Here is an 18,372-nt window from a genome sequence, read left to right as displayed (position 1 = left end):
ATATGAAGGTTTCACTGAATACCAAGAGCCTGAGGATGGTCTCGAACTCCTGACCTCGTGATCCACCCGTCTCGGCCTCCCAAAGTGCTGGGATTACAGGCTTGAGCCACCGCGCCCGGCAGTGAGGTGTGTTTTTAAAAGACCGTTAGTCCGTTCTACCTTTCTTGAAGACTGAGGACTGTAAGGGATATGAAGGTTTCACTGAATACCAAGAGCCTGAGAAACTGCTTGGGTGATTTGACTAGTAAAGGCTGGTCGGTTATCAGATTGTATAGAGGTGGGAAGGCCAAACTGAGGAATTACGTCTGACAGAAGGGAAGAAATGACCACAGTGGCCTTCTCAGACCCTGTGGGAAAGGCCTCTACCCATCCAGTGAAAGCGTTTACCTAGATAAAGAGGTATTTTAGTTTTCTGACTAGGGGCATGTGAGTAAAGCCAATTTGCCAGTCCTGGGCAGGGGCAAATCCCCAAGCTTGATATATAGGGAAGGGAGGGGCCTGAACAATCCCTGAGGGGTAGGAGAATAGCAGATGGAACACTGAGAAGTGATTTCCTTGAGGATAGATTTCCATGATGGAAAGGAAATGAGAGGCTCTAAGAGACGGGCTAGCGGCTTGTAACCTACATGGAAGAGGTTATGAAATGACGACAGAATAGAATGGGCCTGTGAGGCTTGAAGGAGATATTTTCCTTGGTCTAAGAACAATTTGCCTTCTGTGGGAAGAGATTCATAGGTGGAAGTTTCAGTGGGGCAGTAGGTGGGAGTGACTGATGTGAAGGAGAAGAAAAACTGGCCGTGAGGAACAGAAGTTGGAATGCTAGCTGCTTGTCTAGCCACCTTATCAGCATAAGCGTTGCTTAGAGCAATGGGATCTGACACCTTTTGATGGTGCTTGCAGTGAATGACTCCACCTTCCTTTGGAAGTAAAGCGGCCTTGAGCAGAGTTTTTATTAAAGAGGCATTAATGATGGAGGACCCTTGCATAGTGAGGAAATCTCTTTCAGCCCATATAACAGCATGGTGGTGCAGAATATGGAAGGCATATTTAGAGTCATTATAAATATTGATGTGTAGTCCTTTTGCAAGAGTGAGGGCCTGAGTTAAGTCAACTAGTTCGGCTTGCTGAGAGGTGGTGGAGGGTGGCAGAGCGGTAGCCTCAATGATAGGTGTGAAATATACTATAGCATAGCCTGCCTTTGCTGGTGAGTGGCGATTAGGCCTGGTGGAACTGTCATCAATAAACCAAATGTGTTCAGGGTGAGGAACACAAAAGAATATGGGGGAAAGGAGTGGATGTCAGGTGGATCAGAGAGATACAGTCATGGGGGTCAGGTGTGGTATCAGGAATAATGTGGGAGGCCTCATTGAAGTCTGGGCCAGGAACAATGGTAATTGTGGGAGACTCAACAAAGAGTGAGTATAGCTGAAGGAGCCGGGGAGCAGAAAGTATATGCGTCAGGTGGGAGGAAGAAAATAGATTTTGGAAGTTATGAGAACTGTAAAGTGAGTTGAGCATAGTTTGTGATTTTGAGGGCCTCTAAAAGTATTAGGGTGGCAGCGGACCCTGCACGCAGACATGAGGGCTAGTAGGCTAAAACAGTAAGGTCAAGTTGTTTGGATAAAAAGGCTACAGGGCATGGTCCTGGCTCTTGCATAAGAATTCTGACCACACTAACCATGCCTAGGAAGGAAAGGAGTTGTTGTTTTGTAGAAGTGATTGGGGTTTGGGAGATTAGCTGGACAAGATCAGCAGGGAGAGCACGTGTGTTTTTGTGAGAATTATGCCGAGATAGGTAACAGCTAAGGAAGAAATTTGGGCTTGACTGAAGTAATGAGGGCCGTCCGTGAAGCCTTGCAGCAGTATAGGCCTGGTAATTTGCTGAGCCTGATGGGTGGCAGGGTCAGTCCAAGTGAAAGGGAAGAGAGGCTGGGATGAAGGGTGCAAAGGAATAGTAAAGAAAGTATGTTTGAGATCCAGAACAGAATAATGGGTTGTGGAGGGAGGTATTGAGGATAGGAGAGTGTATGAGTTTGGCACCATGGGGTGGATAGGCAAGACAATTTGGTTGATAAGGCACAGATCCTGAACTAACCTGTAAGCCTTGTCTGGTTTTAGGACCGGTAAAATGGGGGAATTGTAAGGGGAGTTTACAGGCTTTAAAAGGCGATGCTGTAACAGGCAAGTGATAACAGGATTTAATCCTTTTAAAACGTGCTGTGGGATGGGATATTGGCATTGAGTGGGGTAAGGGTGATTAGGTTTTAATGGGATGGTAAGGAGTGCACGATCGGTCACTAAGGAGGGAGAAGAGGTATCCTGTACTTGTGGGTTAAGGTGGGGAGATACAAGGGGAGGATGTGAAGGAGGCTTTGAACTGGGGGAAAAGGTGGCAATGAGGTGTGGCTGTAGCCCAGAAATAGTCAAGGGAGCAGAGGTTTCCTGTACTTGTGGGTTAAGGTGGGGAGATACAAGGGGAGGATGTGAAGGAGGCTTTGAACTGGGGGAAAAGGTGGCGATAAGGTGTGGCGCAGAAATAGTCATGGAAGCAGATAAATTTAGTTAAAATGTCTCAGCCTAATAAGGGAACTGGGCAGGTGAGGATAACTAAAAAGGAGTGCTTAAAAGAGTATTGTCTAAGTTGGCACCAGAGTTGGGGAGTTTTAAGAGGTTTAGAAGCCTGGCCATCAATACCTACAACAATTATGGAAGCAAGGGAAACAGGCCCTTGAAAAGAAGGTAATGTGGATTGGGTAGCCTCTGTATTGATTAAGAAGGGGACGGACTTACCTTCCACTGTGAGAGTGACCTAAAGCATCTGTGATGGTCCTGTAGGCTTCCAAGACTATCAGGCAGTGTCAGTCTTCAGCCGCTAACCCGAGAAGATCTGGGAAGGAGTTAGTCGGAGAGCCTTGGGTCAGAGTTCCAGGGGCTCTGGGAGTGGCTGCCGGGTGAGTTGAACAGTCCGATTTTTCATGGAGTCCCACACAGATGGGACATGGCTTAGGAGGAATCCAGGGCTACAGGCATTCCTTGGCCTAGTGGCCAGATTTTCAGCACTTGAAGCAAGTTCCTGGGGGAGGCGGTCCTGGAGGAACGCCTGGCTGCTGCAGTTCAGGCATTTGGAAATTCTTGTGTGCTGGAGGTGTGGCTGGGGTTTGTCTCCCAGTGGAGGCAAGGAATTGCAACTCAGAAATATGTGGCTACTTGGCTGTCTTTATTATTACACACCTTGAAGGTGAGGTTAATTAAGTCCTGTTGTGGGGTTTGAGGGCCGGAATCTGATTTTTGGAGTTTTATTTAATGTCGGGAGCGGATTGGTTAATGAAATGTATATTGAGAATAAGACGGCCTTTTGACCTTTTAGGGTCTAAGGCTGTAAAGCATCTCATGGTTGCTGCCAAACGAGCCATGAACTGGGCTGGGTTTTTCATATTTGATGAAAAAGAGCCTAAACACTAACTGATTTGGGAGAGGTCTGATAAAGAAAAAGAGCATTAACCTTGACTATGTCTTTAGCTCCAGTCACCTTTTTAAGAGGAAATTGCTGGTGGGGGAGTGCTGGTCAATGAACGAAACTGTAAGCCAGACCAGGTGTGAGGAGGGGAGGTGATAAAAGGATTATAGGGTGGGGGAACGGAGGCTGAGGAAGAATTGGGACCTAGCTCAGCCTGGCGAGGAGGGGAGAGGTCAGACTCGGCGCCGCTTGGGTTTGGGACTGAGGGGACAGGCGGGAGGGAAAGAAGGAAGATTTGGGACGAGTTGCATTGGGAACAGAGACTAGGGAGGGACCGATGTGTAAAAGAATGCCTGGATATCAGGCACCTCAGACCGTTTGCCCATTTTACGACAAGAATTATTTAGATCTTGTAGGATGGGAAAATCGAAAGTGCTGTTTTCTCGCTATTTGGAACCACTGTCAAGTTTGTGTTGGGGTCAAGCGGCATTGTAGAAGAAAATAAGGCGTTTAGGTTTCAGGTCAGGTGTGAGCTGAAGAAGTTTTAAGTTCTTGAGAACACAGGCTAAGGGAGAAGAAGGAGGAATGGAGGGTGGAAGGTTGCCCATAGTGAAGGAGGCAAGCCCGGAGAAAAGAGAGAGTAGAGACACGGAGAGAAGGGGTGGGGGGGTTCTTGCCCTCCAGTAAAGCGGAGAAGGGGTAGAGACATGGAGAGAAGGGGTCAGGGGGTTCTTGCTCCCCAGAAAAGCGGTACTTGCCGCTAAGGGTGAAGGACCAAGGCAGGCGTCCCCGCGTAGTCAGACACCTCTGAAACGGGGGTGAATAATCAGACAGGCATCCCTGCGTGATTAAACACCAAGGGAAGACTGTCTTACCGAGTCTGTGACCGTCACCGGAGTTTTGGGTCCACACATAAAACATGTCTCCTTTGTCTCTACAAGAAAAGGAAAAGAACTGAAATTAAGAGAAGGGAGAGATTGTGGTGCCAAGATTGAAAGGAGAAAGAGGTTGAGAGATAGTGAGAGAGGTTGGAGAAGAGAGTAAAAAGAGGCTGCTTGCTGGATTTAAAATTGGTGAGATGTTCCTTGGGCTGGTCGGTCTGAGGACCCGAGGTCGTAGGTGGATCTTTCTCATGGAGCAAAGAGCAGGAGGACAGGGCATTGATCTCCCAAGGGAGGTCCCCTGATCCGAGTCACAGCACCAAATTTCACACTTGTCCAAGTGAAGAGACCACCAAACAGGCTTTGTGTGAGCAATAAAGCTTTTTAGTCACCTGGGTGCAGGCAGGCTGAGTCCGAAAATAGAGTCAGCGAAGGGAGATGGGGTGGGACTGTTTTATAGGATTTGGGTAGGTAAAGAAAAATTACAGTCAAAGGGAGTTGTCCTCTGGGGCAGCGGTGGGGGTCACAAGGTGCTCAGTGGGGGAGCTTTTTGAGCCAGGGTGAGCAAGGGGAAGGAATTTCACAAGGTACTGTCATCAGTTAGGGCAAGGACGGGCCATTTTCACTTCTTTTGTGGTGGAATGTCATCAGTTAAGTCAGGAACAGGCCATTTAAATTTCGCTTCTTTTATGATTCTTCAGTTACTTCAGGCCATCTGGATGTATATGTGCAGGTCACAGGGGATATGATGGCTTAACTTGGGCTCAGAGGCCTGACAATCTCCAAGACGTGATTGTTTTCAGGTAGTGGTCACTTGTAAGGGAATTCTTGCAAGCCCGAGTGGTAGGAGCCCTGCTGTTGGCTTTGTGGTTGTCTCTAACACCCAGTATGCCTCTGGCAGAGAGGGGGAGCTCAGTGTTCATTTGTTGAATGAATCAAAGTAGGACTCAAAAATCTCTACAGTCAAACATCTTGTTTTTTAGAAAAAAATTCTGCTTTTCTATAATTTTTGAGTTTCTGAAAAGCAGATGAAACAAAACCAAGGAAAGATTGTTTGGCTCTTTGGGACTCCTTTTGGTTAACCAGTGTATGGGATTTTAAAGCTCTTTTCAGAAAGAGAAGAAGGTGGGGAGAGGTGGGAACCAGAGAGAGAGATCAGCCTGGCCTATGCCTAGGGATGGAGGTAAGGTCAACAGGAAGCCTGTGCTTTCCACATAATTTGATACTGAAGAACACGAACTCATGAACTAGACTGTCTGGGTTCAAGTCCTTGTTCTGCCACTACTTAGCTGTGTGTTTTGGGGCAAGCTATTTAACTTTTCTGTCCTCAGTTTCCACATCTGTAAATTGGGATAGTAATAGTATCTGTGTCATAGAAACGTTCTGAGTATGAAATGAGGTAAATGTAGAGCACTTAGAAAGTGGCTGGGACACACTTTGGGAGGCCGAGGCAGATGGATCACCTGAGGTCAGGAGTTTGAGACCAGCCTGGCCAACATGGTGAAACCCCATCTCTACTAAAAATACAAAAAAAGGCTGGGTGCGGTGGCTCACGCCTGTAATCCCAGCACTTTGGGAGGCCAAGGCGGGTGGATCAAGAGGTCAGGAGATGGAGACCATCCTGTCTAACACGGTGAAACCCCGTCTCTACTAAAAATACAAAAAATTAGCCGGGCATGGTGACGGACGCCTGTAGTCCCAGCTACTCAGGAGGCTGAAGTGGGAGAATGGCATGAACCCGGGAGGCGGAGCTTGCAGTGAGCCGAGGTCACGCTACTGCACTCCAGCCTGGGCTACAGAGCCAGACTCCATCTCAAAACAAACAAACAAACAAACAAACAAACAAAAATTAGCGGGGCGTGGTGGCGGGCGCCTGTAATCCCAGCTACTTGGGAGGCTGAGGCAGGATAACTGCTTGAACCCGGGAGGCAGAGGTTGCAGTGAGCCAAGACCGAGCCACTGCACTCCAGCCTAGGCTATAAGAGCGAAACTCCGTCTCAAAAAAAAAAAAAAAAAAAGCACTCAGTAAGTGTTAGCTCTACTATGATAGTCCATGGGCAACACTCTGATGCACCTGCAGATTAGCAAAGAAGCAAACCAGGAAAGGCCTGGAAGAGAAGGATTAATGTTTAATCTGTATGCAACCAGTTGGGTAATGGAAACCTGTGACCTGTGACTGGCCTAATCAGCTCAGGATCTGTATCCTGAGAGTCTCTCCATGCCGTGGAAAAATATGTGCTTGAATTGCATTCTCCGCTGATCTGAAGTAGACATGACAGATACAGAGTACCATGGGAAAAGAGAATGGAATTCAGAGGACGTCTGAGTGAAAACTAGAGTGGAAAGTAATCTTGGTGATAATACAGAAAACAATCGCCAAACCTTAATCTTTTCTATTGTAAACTAAGCACAGAGGAACTTAAAGAGAAGAAAAGTACCATAATATGCCCACACACAAAGCTGTAAGTGTGAAAATGCTACTTTGCTTTTTATAGCCCCTCCCCTAAAAAGGCCCCAGTTTGTGCTCATTATGTAACCATCAAAAGGAATATGGGGCCAGGTGCGGTGCTTATGCCAGTAATTTCAACTACTTTGGGAGGCCAAGGCAGGAGGACCCCTTGAGCCCAAGAGTTTGAGACGAGACTAGGCAACATAGGGAAACTCTGTCTCTACAAAATAAAAAGTAAAAAAATTAGCCAGGCATGGTGGTATATACCTGTGGTCCCAGCTACTCCAGAGGCTGAGGTGGGAGTATCATTTGAGCCCGGGAGGTCAAGGCTGCAGAGAGCCATGATTGCTCCACAGCACTCCAGCCTGGGCAACAGCGAGATCCCATCTAAAAAAATAAAAAGGAATATGGGCCAGGTGGGGTGGCTCACGCCTGTAATCCTAGCACTTTGAGAGGCCGAGGCGGGTGGATTGCCTGAGCTCAGGAGTTCGAGACCAGCTGGGCAACATAGTGAAACCATGTCTTTACTAAAATACAAAAAAAAAAAATTATCTGGGTGTAGTGGCGTGTGCCTATAATGCCAGCTACTTGGGAGGTTCAGGCAGGAGAATTGCTAGAACCTGGGAGGCGGAGGTTGCAATGAGCCAAGATTGCACCACTGCATTCCAGCCCGGGCGACAGAGCAAGACTCTGTCTCTAAATGAAAAGGAATATGGTAGATATGTCATGACATGGAGCAATCTGAAGATATTTGATAAATGAAAAGTTGCAGATACTCTATATAGTATGATTCTCTTTATATGGAATATGTGTGTTTGTGTATTTGTATATTTGCTTATATGTAGTTAATTCAAATTTTAAAATAAAGTGTACATGCCAGACTGTTAATAGTGGTTACCATTGGAAAGGAGGGGAGTGGAGAGGCGAAAGAAGGCTTTTGTGTTTTATTCTTTGTTTAGGTTGCTAGATTTCACAAATAAAAGTACAGGATGCCTGGTTAAATGTGAATTTCAGATAAATAGCTTATACTTTTTTTTTTTTTTGAAACAGTGTCTCACTTTGTCACCAGGCTGGAGTGCAATGGCTCGATCTCGGCTCACTGCAACCTCTGCCTCCTGGGTTGAAGTAATTCTCCTGCCTCAGCCTCCCAAGTAGCTGGGACTACAGGCGCGCACTATGACGCCCAGCTAATTTTTGTATTTTTGGTAGAGATGGGGTTTCACCATGTTGGCCAGGATGGTCTCGATCTCTTGACCTCATGATATGCCTGCCTCGGCCTCCTAAAGTGCTGGGATTACAGGCATGAGCCACTGCGCCTGGCCACAACTTTTAAAGTATAAGTATGTCCTGCGTATTTTAATAACATGAATATACTTATACTAAGCAATTATTTATTGTTTATTTGAAACTCACATTTAACCAGGCATTCTATATTTCCTCTGGCGAGCCTACTCTATATCCTTGTGTATTACCTAACTCTCTTTAAAGGATATTTTAAAGTACTAATTATGTGATTAAAATAAATAAGAAGAGAAAGAAGAATAAGATCGTTTCCCCTCGAGACCACAGGAAAGTATAACTTTGGCCTAGAGAAAAGGAGATTACAAAGCAATGTTATACAGTCCCCCATCAGCCATAGTTTTGTTTCCTGCAGTTTCAGAGTCAACTTTGAACCAAAAATAGGTGCATACAGTACAATAAGATGTCTTGAAAGAGAGGGAAAAGGCTAGGCACAGTGACTCATGCCTGTAATCCCAGCACTTTGGGAGGCTGAGTTGTGTGGATCACCTGAGGTCAGGAGTTCAAGACCAACCTGGCCAACATGGTGAAACCTCGTCTCTACTAAAAATACAAAAATTATCTGGGTGTGATAGTGCATATGGTGCATGCCTCTACTCCCAGCTACTCAGGAGGCTGAGGCAAGAAAATCACTTGAACTTGCAGTTAGCCAAGAAGGGGCCCATGGCACTCCAGCCTGGGCAACAGAGTGAGACTCTGTCTTAACAACAACCACAACAACAACTAGTTTTATAAAAAGAAAGAAAAAAGCACACAGATGCGTATACTAAAAGATGGAAGAGTGTGTGCACATAAGAATATTAACAGTGGTTCTCTCTAGTGATGAAATGAAAGATAATTTCAGTTTTTTCTTTGTGCTGTATAAAGTTTTTTACAATTTTGCATAATGAATATTGATTACTTTTGGAAAAGGAAAGGATCATATGTAATGAAAGCCATTTTCTGTGATTTAGTGAGGACTTTGACATGCCCAAGATGTTACCATGTGCAGCATCCCTCTGAAGAAGGTGGGGGACAGTGGCACGCACCACACCTTTGGATTGATGGGTTTTTTTTGTTTTTTGTTTTTTGGTTTTTTTTTTGAGATGGAGTCTCGCTCTGTCACCCAGGCTGGAGTGCAGTGGCCGGATCTCGGCTCACTGCAAGCTCCGCCTCCTGGGTTCATGCCATTCTCCTGCCTCAGCCTCCTGAGTAGCTGGGACTACAGGCGCCCGCCACCTCGCCCAGCTAGTTTTTTTGGGTTTTTTTTAGTAGAAATGGGGTTTCATCGTGTTAGCCAGGATGGTCTCGATCTCCTGACCTCGTAATCCGTCCATCTCGGCCTCCCAAAGTGCTGGGATTACAGGCTTGAGCCACCGTGCCCGGCCGAGGCTTTTTTTTTTTTTTGAGACGGAGTCTTGCTCTGTCGCCCAGGCTGGAGTGCAGTGGCATGATCTCGGCTCACTGCAAGCTCCACCTCCTGGGTTCATGCCATTCTCCTGCCTCAGCCTCCTGAGTAGCTGGGACTACAGGCGCCCGCCACCACACCCAGCTAATTTTTTTGTATTTTAGTAGAGACAGGGTTTCACCGTGTTAGCCAGGATGGTCTCGATATCCTGACCTTGTGATCCACCTGCCTTGTCTTCCCAAAGCGCTGGGATTATAAGCGTGAACCACAGAGCCCAGCCTGAATTGACGTTTTAAAAGTGCTGTCATCCCTTGTCCTTGCAGGATACCTCCAAAAGCAGCCATATTTTGGAGCAGTTATTGGGAGGGTGGCCAACCGAATCGCCAAAGGAACCTTCAAGGTGGATGGGAAGGAGTATCACCTGGCCATTAACAAGGAACCCAACAGTCTGCATGGAGGAGTCAGAGGGTTTGATAAGGTAAGTCTGGCACATGTGACGGAGTTCCCTTTAGGCTCACTTTATGCATACCTTCTGCTTGCCAGGCATGGTCTTAGGCCCTAGAGCACGTGTGTGTTGAGGAAATACAGGGAAGAGGCCACTCCCGTGGTTCAGGGCAGCAGGTGCAATGGGCATGTGCCAGGACCCATCCTTCTCTAGTTCATCTGTTGGAACAGACAGGAGAGCCCCAAGAGAAAGGATGTCAATCTTTGACTTAGGAAAAACGAGAAACAACTTTCTCACAGTGTTGCGATCAGGGAGTTGGGTTGAAGAGATGTGGATTGATAACAGTATCTTCCACTTATTGGATAAGACACTGACATATATTATCTCTTACCCTTACTAAAACTCTGTGTTATCACTAAATGGGAAAACTGAGGCACTAAAAGTCCACATGGCCGGGCACAGTAGCTCATGCCTGCAATCCCAGCAGTCTGGGAGGCCGAGGTGGGCAGATCACCTGAGGTCAGGAGTTTAAGACCAGCCTGGCGAACATGGTGAAACCCCATCTCTACAAGAAATACAAAACTTAGCTGGGTGTGGTGGCCACTTGTAATCTCAGCTACTCAGAAGGCTGAGGCAAGAGAATCGCTTGAGTGTGGGAGGTGGAAGATGCAGTGAGCTGAGATCGTGCCACTGCACTCCAACCTGGGCAACAGAGCCAGACTCCGTCTCAAAAAAATGAAAAATAAAAAGTAAATAAAAGACCACATGACTCCTAAGTGGGACAACCAGGGCTGCCTGGCCCAAAACACTCATTCTTACACCATAGCTGCTGGTGTCCACCCAGGCTGCATGGGTGCCCCCGTCCAGCATGCTTCCCTGTACCTGTCGTTAAGCCCCCCGCCCCATGCAGCATGGCCCTGCACCAAGGCCTGCCCTTCCACTGAAGTGCCTCATGCCTCAAAATCATATCAGATTCTCCCCAGTTCCTCCCCTCCACATGAAAACGTCCATTCTTTAAGCGGATCCCTAGAAAACAAGGTCAGGAAGGCAAATTGATCAAACAGCTTCTCCCTGGGTTGGAAGTGCTTGGCCCCCTGCTTCCTAGCTCCATGGGAGTCCACGGGTTAACCCCAGTGATTGCTCTCTTACTAGTCTAATTTCAGGCTGTGAAGGAGTAAATTTCAGTAGTTAACTTTCTTTTACATTATACCACCCAGGTTATTTGCTAGAGAAGAGCCAGAGAAGACAGAAACATGTATGTCCACTAATGGCCACAGTTTCTTCTCTTCTGCCTCTAACCATCACTTGTCCTGCAGAAGGAGGCTGGTGGCTCTGGCTTCCCTGCTTCCATGAGCTTCCTGCTGGTGGCCTGGAACCAGACTGACTGCCCCATGGGTTTCCCTTTCCTCAGGATGGGACTCTTCATGCCAGGGAGGCAGAGGGCAGCATGTGCTCTGCCCATATTAGGGCAGAATCTCTAGAACATGCCAGGATCATGAGCAAACTCCAACCACAGGAAGTAAGGCCCAGCCTGGCTTCAGACAGGGATCTTCAGAGGAGCCTTAGGACAGCACCTCGTTCTAGCTTGCCCCTGCTCCCCCTGTTCACCGTCGCATTTTCCGTGGTGTTGCTTAACTTATATTCCCTTCAAGAACACAGCAAAATCGTGAGTGTACGTAGCCTTCGGTGCAGTGTGCCCTTGAGCCCCTTCTGTGAAGCGGGGGGCACAGTAGGCCGGGGACTCCTGAGGCTCACAGTATAAAGAGGGAGGTGGACTCTTACATGATAACTGTTAAAGGCGAGAAGCCACAAGTGCCGCAACAGATGACAACAAGGCGCAGTAGTAACTGGGTGTGAACAAATGAAATAGCAACCTAGGAGGTAGGATTGGAACTGGCCTTGAAGAGCCAAAGCATTTCATTCAATACATAGATATGGGAGAGAATGGCTGCACGGTGGCCCTGAGAGGGGTAGGAAAAGACTTCGAACTTTTTTTTTTTTTTTTTTTTGAGGTCGAGTTTTGCTCTCGTTGCCCAGGCTGGAGTGCAATGGCGCCATCTCAGCTCACCTCAACCTCCGTCTCCTGGGTTCAAGCAGTTCTCCTGTCTCAGCCTCTTGAGTAGCTGGGATTACAGGCATGCACCACCACGCCTGGCTAATTTTGTATTTTTAGTAGAGACGGAGTTTCTCCATGTTGGTCAGGCTAGTCTCGAACTCCTGACTCAGGTGATCCGCCCACCTCGGCCTCCCGTAGTGCTGGGATTAAAGGCTTGAGCCACCGCACCTGGCCGACTTTCAACATTTTTATGAAGCCACTGAAAGTTTTTGAGCAGTCGGTTTTGACATAGTGCCATGCGCCCATCAGATGAACGTAGTTTTACATTGTGTCATGTCTCAACAATGACTGAATAATTGTTGGTTTGGAGGTATGTGTTTTTCTATTTATACCAACGCTTTTTTTTTTTTTTTTTTGAGACGGAGTTTTTTTGCTCTTGTCCTGCAGGCTGGAGTGCAATGGCGTGATGTCAGCTCACTGCAACCTCCGCCTCCCGGGTTCAAGCGATTCTCCTGCCTCAGCCTCTCAAGTAGCTGGGATTACAGGCATGTGCCACCACAACCGACTAATTTTGTATTTTTAGTAGAGTACAGGGTTTCTCCATGTTGGTCAGGCTGGTCTCAAACTCTAGGCATGAGCCATTGCACCCGGCCACCAACACATTTTTTTTAAGATGAAAGTTGAATAGGATTTGAAATGGTATAAGAAGGTCTAGAGCTGCAAAGTTTCTGGAAATCTGGAAACTGTAGGCTCAGGGAAATAATTCTATAAATAGGAATTATATTTAACCAATCATATTGGTTTACCAAAAATCTTTCCATTGTGTCCTTTCTCTGCAAAAGAAAATCTAGGTAGCAAGTTAAGATTTCATTTCAATTATTTAATTCCTGAAATGTTCTATTTGGGTTATTCTGTTTCCTTTTTAATTACATGTAACAGGCTTCATATTTTGAGTGTCTTGACAGTTCAACCTTTCCGGGAGCTAACTAGGGTGTAAAATGAATTTTTCACTAAGCTGGGTGAAAGTATTTCACATACCAGCTGCTTTCACTGTAGGTGAAGGCAGAAACCTCCGTTCCTGCTGGGTTCTCCTTCCTGGCAAATGCCACGTCTGTGAGAGCAAAGTGGACAGATCCTGGGCTCAGAGGCCACTCCTGTGTCCCATAGAGGCTATTATCTTTCAGGTCTATAGAGTTTGGCCTCAACTCTTTTGTTGAAAAGGAAGATTCAAATAAAAACTTCACTGAGACTAAGAATGTGGAATAGTGGAGACAGCCAGTCCTGAGTTTGAACCCTAGCTCTGTCACAAATAACATGTATAACTTTATCTATTTACTTATTTTTTGAGATGGAGTCTTGCTCTGTTGTCTAGGCTGGAGTGCAGTGGCGTGATCTCGGCTCACTACAACCTCCACTTCCCAGGTTCAAGTGATTCTCCTGCCTTAACCTCCCGAGTAGCTGAGATTACAGGTGCCTGCCACCACACCCGGCTAATTTTTGTATTTTCAGTAGAGATGAGGTTTCACCATGTTGGCCAGGCTGGTCTTGAACTCCTGACCTCAAGTGATCTGCCCACCTTGGCCTCCCAAAGTGCTGTGATTACAGGTGTGAGCCACCACACCCGGCCACATATGTGACTTTAAACAAGATTTGTTTTCCTTCTAAACAATGGACAGGAAGTATGAAACTCCGTACCCTCCCCAACGCACACTAGGAAGTGGAAGGTAGATGTGGGTATAAGTTAACTCCACTGAACTCAATTTGCTCATCTGTAAAATGGAGGTAAATAGTATTTGTTGAAGCCACTTGAAATTGCCAGTGTTCAACTGTTTTGACCTACAGTGATGGTCATTTCATTTGGTTCAACCAAATCTTTACCTTGCAAGATGATTTATGTAAAGCACCAGGTCATTGACTATTCAGCATTCAACAAATTGGAGGTCTCATGCCTGCAACAGGTCCCTTCTTTAGTGATCCCAGAGCTCTCTAAAGGCACTGGGAATCTCTGGCCAACTCATCCCCTGATAGTATAGAATAACAGAACAGACTCAGGATCCAATCCAATGCCACACACTAGCTGTGTGACCTGGGGCAAGCGGTTTATCCTCACTGAGCCTCCATTCTTTCATTATTCAATGAGGATGATGTTACTTACTTTAAGTCTGCTTTGAGACAGATGAGACAGTGTCTGTGAAGTTTCTAGCAAAGAGTCTTGACTCATAATGGGTACCCGATAAATGTTCGTTTTCCTTTCCCTATAAGTGTAATCATGGAGCTTCTAGGACAAAGTTGAGAACAGCCACTATGTTAATCCAAGATTCCAATTCCTATTTCCAAAAGCAAAATGCTTTTTACTTATTTATTTACTTTTTGGAGACAGTGTCTTACTCTGTCATCCAGATTGGAGTGCAATGGTGCAATGGTATGTGCGATCTCAGCTCACTGTAGCCTTAACCTCCTGGGCACAAGCGATCCTCCCTTCTCAGCCTCCTGAGTAGCTAGGACTACAGGTGTGCACCACCATACCTGGCAAATTTTTTTTTTTTTTTTTTGAAACAGAGTCTCGCTCTGTCGCCCAGGCTGGAGTGCAGTGGCACGATCTCGGCTCACTGCAAGCTCCGCCTCCCAGGTTCACACCATTCTTCTGCCTCAGCCTCCTGAGTAGATGGGACCACAGGTACCTCCCACCATGCCTGGCTAATTTTTTTGTATTTTTGGTAGAGACGGGGTTTCACTGTGTTAGCCAGGATGGTCTCAATCTCCTGACCTCATGATCCGCCTGCCTTGGCCTCCCAAAGTGCTGGGATTACAGGCATGAGCCACTGCACCCAGCCCATACCTGGCTAATTTTTTAAACCTTTTTAGAGAGATGAAGTCTCACTATGTTGCCCAGGCTGGTCTTGAATTCCTGAGCTCAAGTGTTGGGATTACAGGCATGAGCTATTGCACCCGACCACAAGAAAAAAAACTTTAAAAATAAACTCCATACTTTTTTTGTCAGTCTTAGAATCATATTTTCTAGAACAAGAAGAAACTTCGAGATAATTTCTTCAACCCCTTTGTTTTATGAAAGAGATTAATGCCTAGAGTCACACAATGAGCTAGGGACAAATGAGGCCCCCCAAATCAGGACTCTTGACTTGTGGGCTACAACTCTTCTTAATGGCACAAGTGCCTTATTTGTTTGGAACTCTGCCTAGGGAACACAGAGAGCCTTGCAGGAATTTTAATAAATGTTTGTATGTAGTACCCCCAAGAGACAGGGGCTGATTTATTAAAGTTTTTTTAGTACTCTCAGCAGATATTGCTATATGGCATTTAGCAGAGTGGGGCTACAAGATAAAAAATAAAATCAAAGAAAAATCATCAAAGAAGAGGAGAGGAAAATATTGTAGACACACATATATGTACAAAGTTAGAGAAAAGAGAATGGGGAGTGTGAGAAGGTAGAGAAAAACAAAAATTTGGAATAATTAAAATCCAGGGGCTGGGTGCGGTGGCTCATGCCTGTAATCCCAGCATCTTGGGAGGCCGAGGCAGGTAGATCACTTGAGGTCAGGAGTTCGAGACCAACCTGGTCATCATGGTGAAACCGTGTCTCTGTGAAAAATGCAAAAATTAGCCGGGCATGGTGGCTCATGCCTGTGATCGTACTCGGGAGGCTGAGGCTTGAGAATCTCTTGAACCTGGGAGGTGGAGGTTGCAGTGAGCCAAGAATGTATCACTGTACTCCAGCCTGGACAACATAGTGAGACCCTGTCTCAAAAAAAAAAAAAAAAATCCAGGCTATCATTCAAAAGTCTTAATTGATTGTATAACCACTTTCCTTGTGAAATCAGTTGTCTTTAAATATTGAAATGTGGCATTTAACTTGAGGTTGAAGCAACTACACAACTTTGAAAACAATTTTTCCAGGTGCTCTGGACCCCTCGGGTGCTGTCCAATGGCGTCCAGTTCTCGCGCGTCAGTCCAGATGGTGAGGAAGGCTACCCCGGAGAGTTAAAAGTCTGGGTGACATACACACTGGATGGCGGGGAGCTCGTGGTCAACTATAGAGCACAGGCCAGTCAGGCCACACCAGTCAACCTGACCAACCATTCTTACTTCAACCTGGCAGGCCAGGTAAGTGAATTTGTTTCTTCTTTCCTGCTTCATGCTTTGTGGAATGTCCTGGGCTGTGGCTAGAGAGATCAGAGCAGTGTGGAATTGCTGTGGCATTGAGGTCACCCTCATGATGACAAAAAGGGCCAGCAGAAGACTTATAGTAGGTGCTCAGTAATTGAAAATTATAGAGAAAGACAGAATGAGTACATTGTACTGCCAAGAGAGTACCTATTTCCCATTTGCTTCAGACAGGTAACTAACTGTTTCAAGAACTCCCTCTCAGAATCTAATTGTAACATGCACTTATATTTACTTCCCTTATTCCAATTCTATTCCCCCCAAATTTGTTCCAATTAAGGTGCCTTCCACCCTTGGAGCTTTGGAAACGGTATGGCCCAGCTCCTTTAGATATGCTGCCAATATGTGTGTGCTTCCCCTGTGAACCTGCCACCTCCTCCCAGGGGTTTGGGTGGGCCAGTCCTGCCCTGCACAGTACCGTGGAAAGAGCACTGGATTTGTATTTAGAAGACCTGTTTTTTTTTTTTAGCTTAATAGGCATGTTCTCGATTTCATAATAATAACACTACCTACTATTTGTCAGCTGCTGTTACAAGCCCTTTATGAAGTTGTTGGTTAAGACACTAAAATCAACCCAGCAGAGGAATAGACCCCAGTGGGGGACCACTTGAACTGCCCACCTAAGAGTGGTGTAGAGCTGCTGACAACCCCCCTTAAGTGATCCCTTCTGAACTACCTCACTCCCTCCTAACGGTAACAGTTTAGCTCATTGAGAAGGCTATAATATCAGACAGAATAAAAAGCTCAGCTGAACTCTGTAGATTATATTTATTACTTCCTCTTTATCTGAAGAACTCATCATTGTCCGCTATACTTGACTCACTTTGGCCTCATTTTCTACCGCAAGATGATGTTCACAGTCGGCTAGTAATATCTCACATTTTTATACTGTTTCAGGAGTTTGCTGATGATCTGCTGGGTTCTGTTTTCTAGAATTTTCCCAAATTGCAGAGTTAATTGGTTCTTGTAAAATTTCCAAAGTTTTCCCTTTAAAAAAGTTGACCCTTTACTTGCGTGTTCCTTTTCGGGAACTTTCACCATCCTTCTTGAAATCTTAAAAACAAGGCCGGGTGCTGTGGCTCATGCCTATAATCCCGGCACTTTGGCACTTTGGGAGGCCGAGATGAGTGAATCTCCTGAGGCTAGGAGTTTGAGACCAGCTTGACCAACATGGTGAAACCCGTCTCTACTAAAAATACAAAATTAGCTGGGCGTGGTAGCATGGGCCTGTAATCCCAGCTATTCGGGAGGCTGAGACAGGAGAATCACTTGAACCTGGGACACTGAGGTTGCAGTGAGCTGAGATTGTGCCATTGCACTCTAGCCTGGGCAACAAGAGCGAAACTCCATCTTTAAAATAAATAAATAATATTAAAACCAAAACAAAAGACAAAAATAAAACAAAAATACTCAGACCTAAGAGGCTCTACTTCTTAAAATAAGTTCAGAAAGAAATGACAGAAATAGAACAAAGTATTATTTTATGTAGGTAATAAACTATGGTGATAATTCTGTTCTTTACATTTCTGCATACTTAGGACATCCTATTTAATAATGGGGAGGGGAGATCTAAAGGAATAGATTCAGAAATAGAAAGAGAAATTATGCATGCAGTATTCCATCTGCCAATGTGTTCCAATGAAGGAGACAATATGGGAATGTTAGGTTTACTAAGGCTTTTTACCAACCTTCCAGTCCTGCAGGGACTTGGAGTGACGGGTATTTCTGAATCTCTTTTTAGAGGCTGAATAGTTTCCTAGATCTTAGATGCCACCCAAAAGGGCGGTCGGTATAAACTTCCTTCCATATACCACAGACTGAATATCCCTAATCCAAAATACCTGGGGCCAGAAATGTTTTGGATTTTGGAGATTTCCAGATTTTGGAATATTTGCATTATGTATACTTATTCATTCAGCATTCGTAATCCGAAAACTCGAAATCTGGAATGCTCCAGTCAGTGACTACTTTTCTGAGCATCATGTTGGCACTCAAAAAGCTCAGATTTTGGAGCATTTCAGATTTTAGATTGTCTTTTTTTTTGAGACGGAGTTTCGCTCTTATTGCCCAGGCTAGAGTGCAGTGGCATAATCTCGGCTCACTGCAACCTCCACCTTCTGGGTTCAAGCAATTTTCCTGCCTCAGCTTCCTTACAGCTTCGGAAAGAATCCTTGTAGCTGGGATTACAGGCACCCACCACCACACTCAGCTAATTT

The 18,372-nt window shown here is 45.8% G+C and overlaps 1 protein-coding gene across 1 annotated transcript in view; it reads left to right on the top strand.

Moving 5' to 3' along the window:
* The window catches only part of GALM (galactose mutarotase (aldose 1-epimerase)), a 93,390-nt gene that overhangs the window by 14,077 nt on the left and 60,941 nt on the right, over positions 1-18,372 (top strand). The window contains exons 2-3 of the mRNA XM_011935947.1: positions 9,797-9,951; positions 15,890-16,096. Coding sequence (XP_011791337.1) covers positions 9,797-9,951; positions 15,890-16,096 — 362 coding nt within the window. The remainder of the gene's footprint in view (positions 1-9,796; positions 9,952-15,889; positions 16,097-18,372) is intronic.

Source organism: Colobus angolensis, unplaced genomic scaffold (assembly GCF_000951035.1).
Source record: "Colobus angolensis palliatus isolate OR3802 unplaced genomic scaffold, Cang.pa_1.0 Scaffold15, whole genome shotgun sequence".
Classification (NCBI taxonomy): Eukaryota; Metazoa; Chordata; class Mammalia; order Primates; family Cercopithecidae; genus Colobus; species Colobus angolensis.
This window is presented reverse-complemented; position numbering and strand designations above follow the sequence as displayed.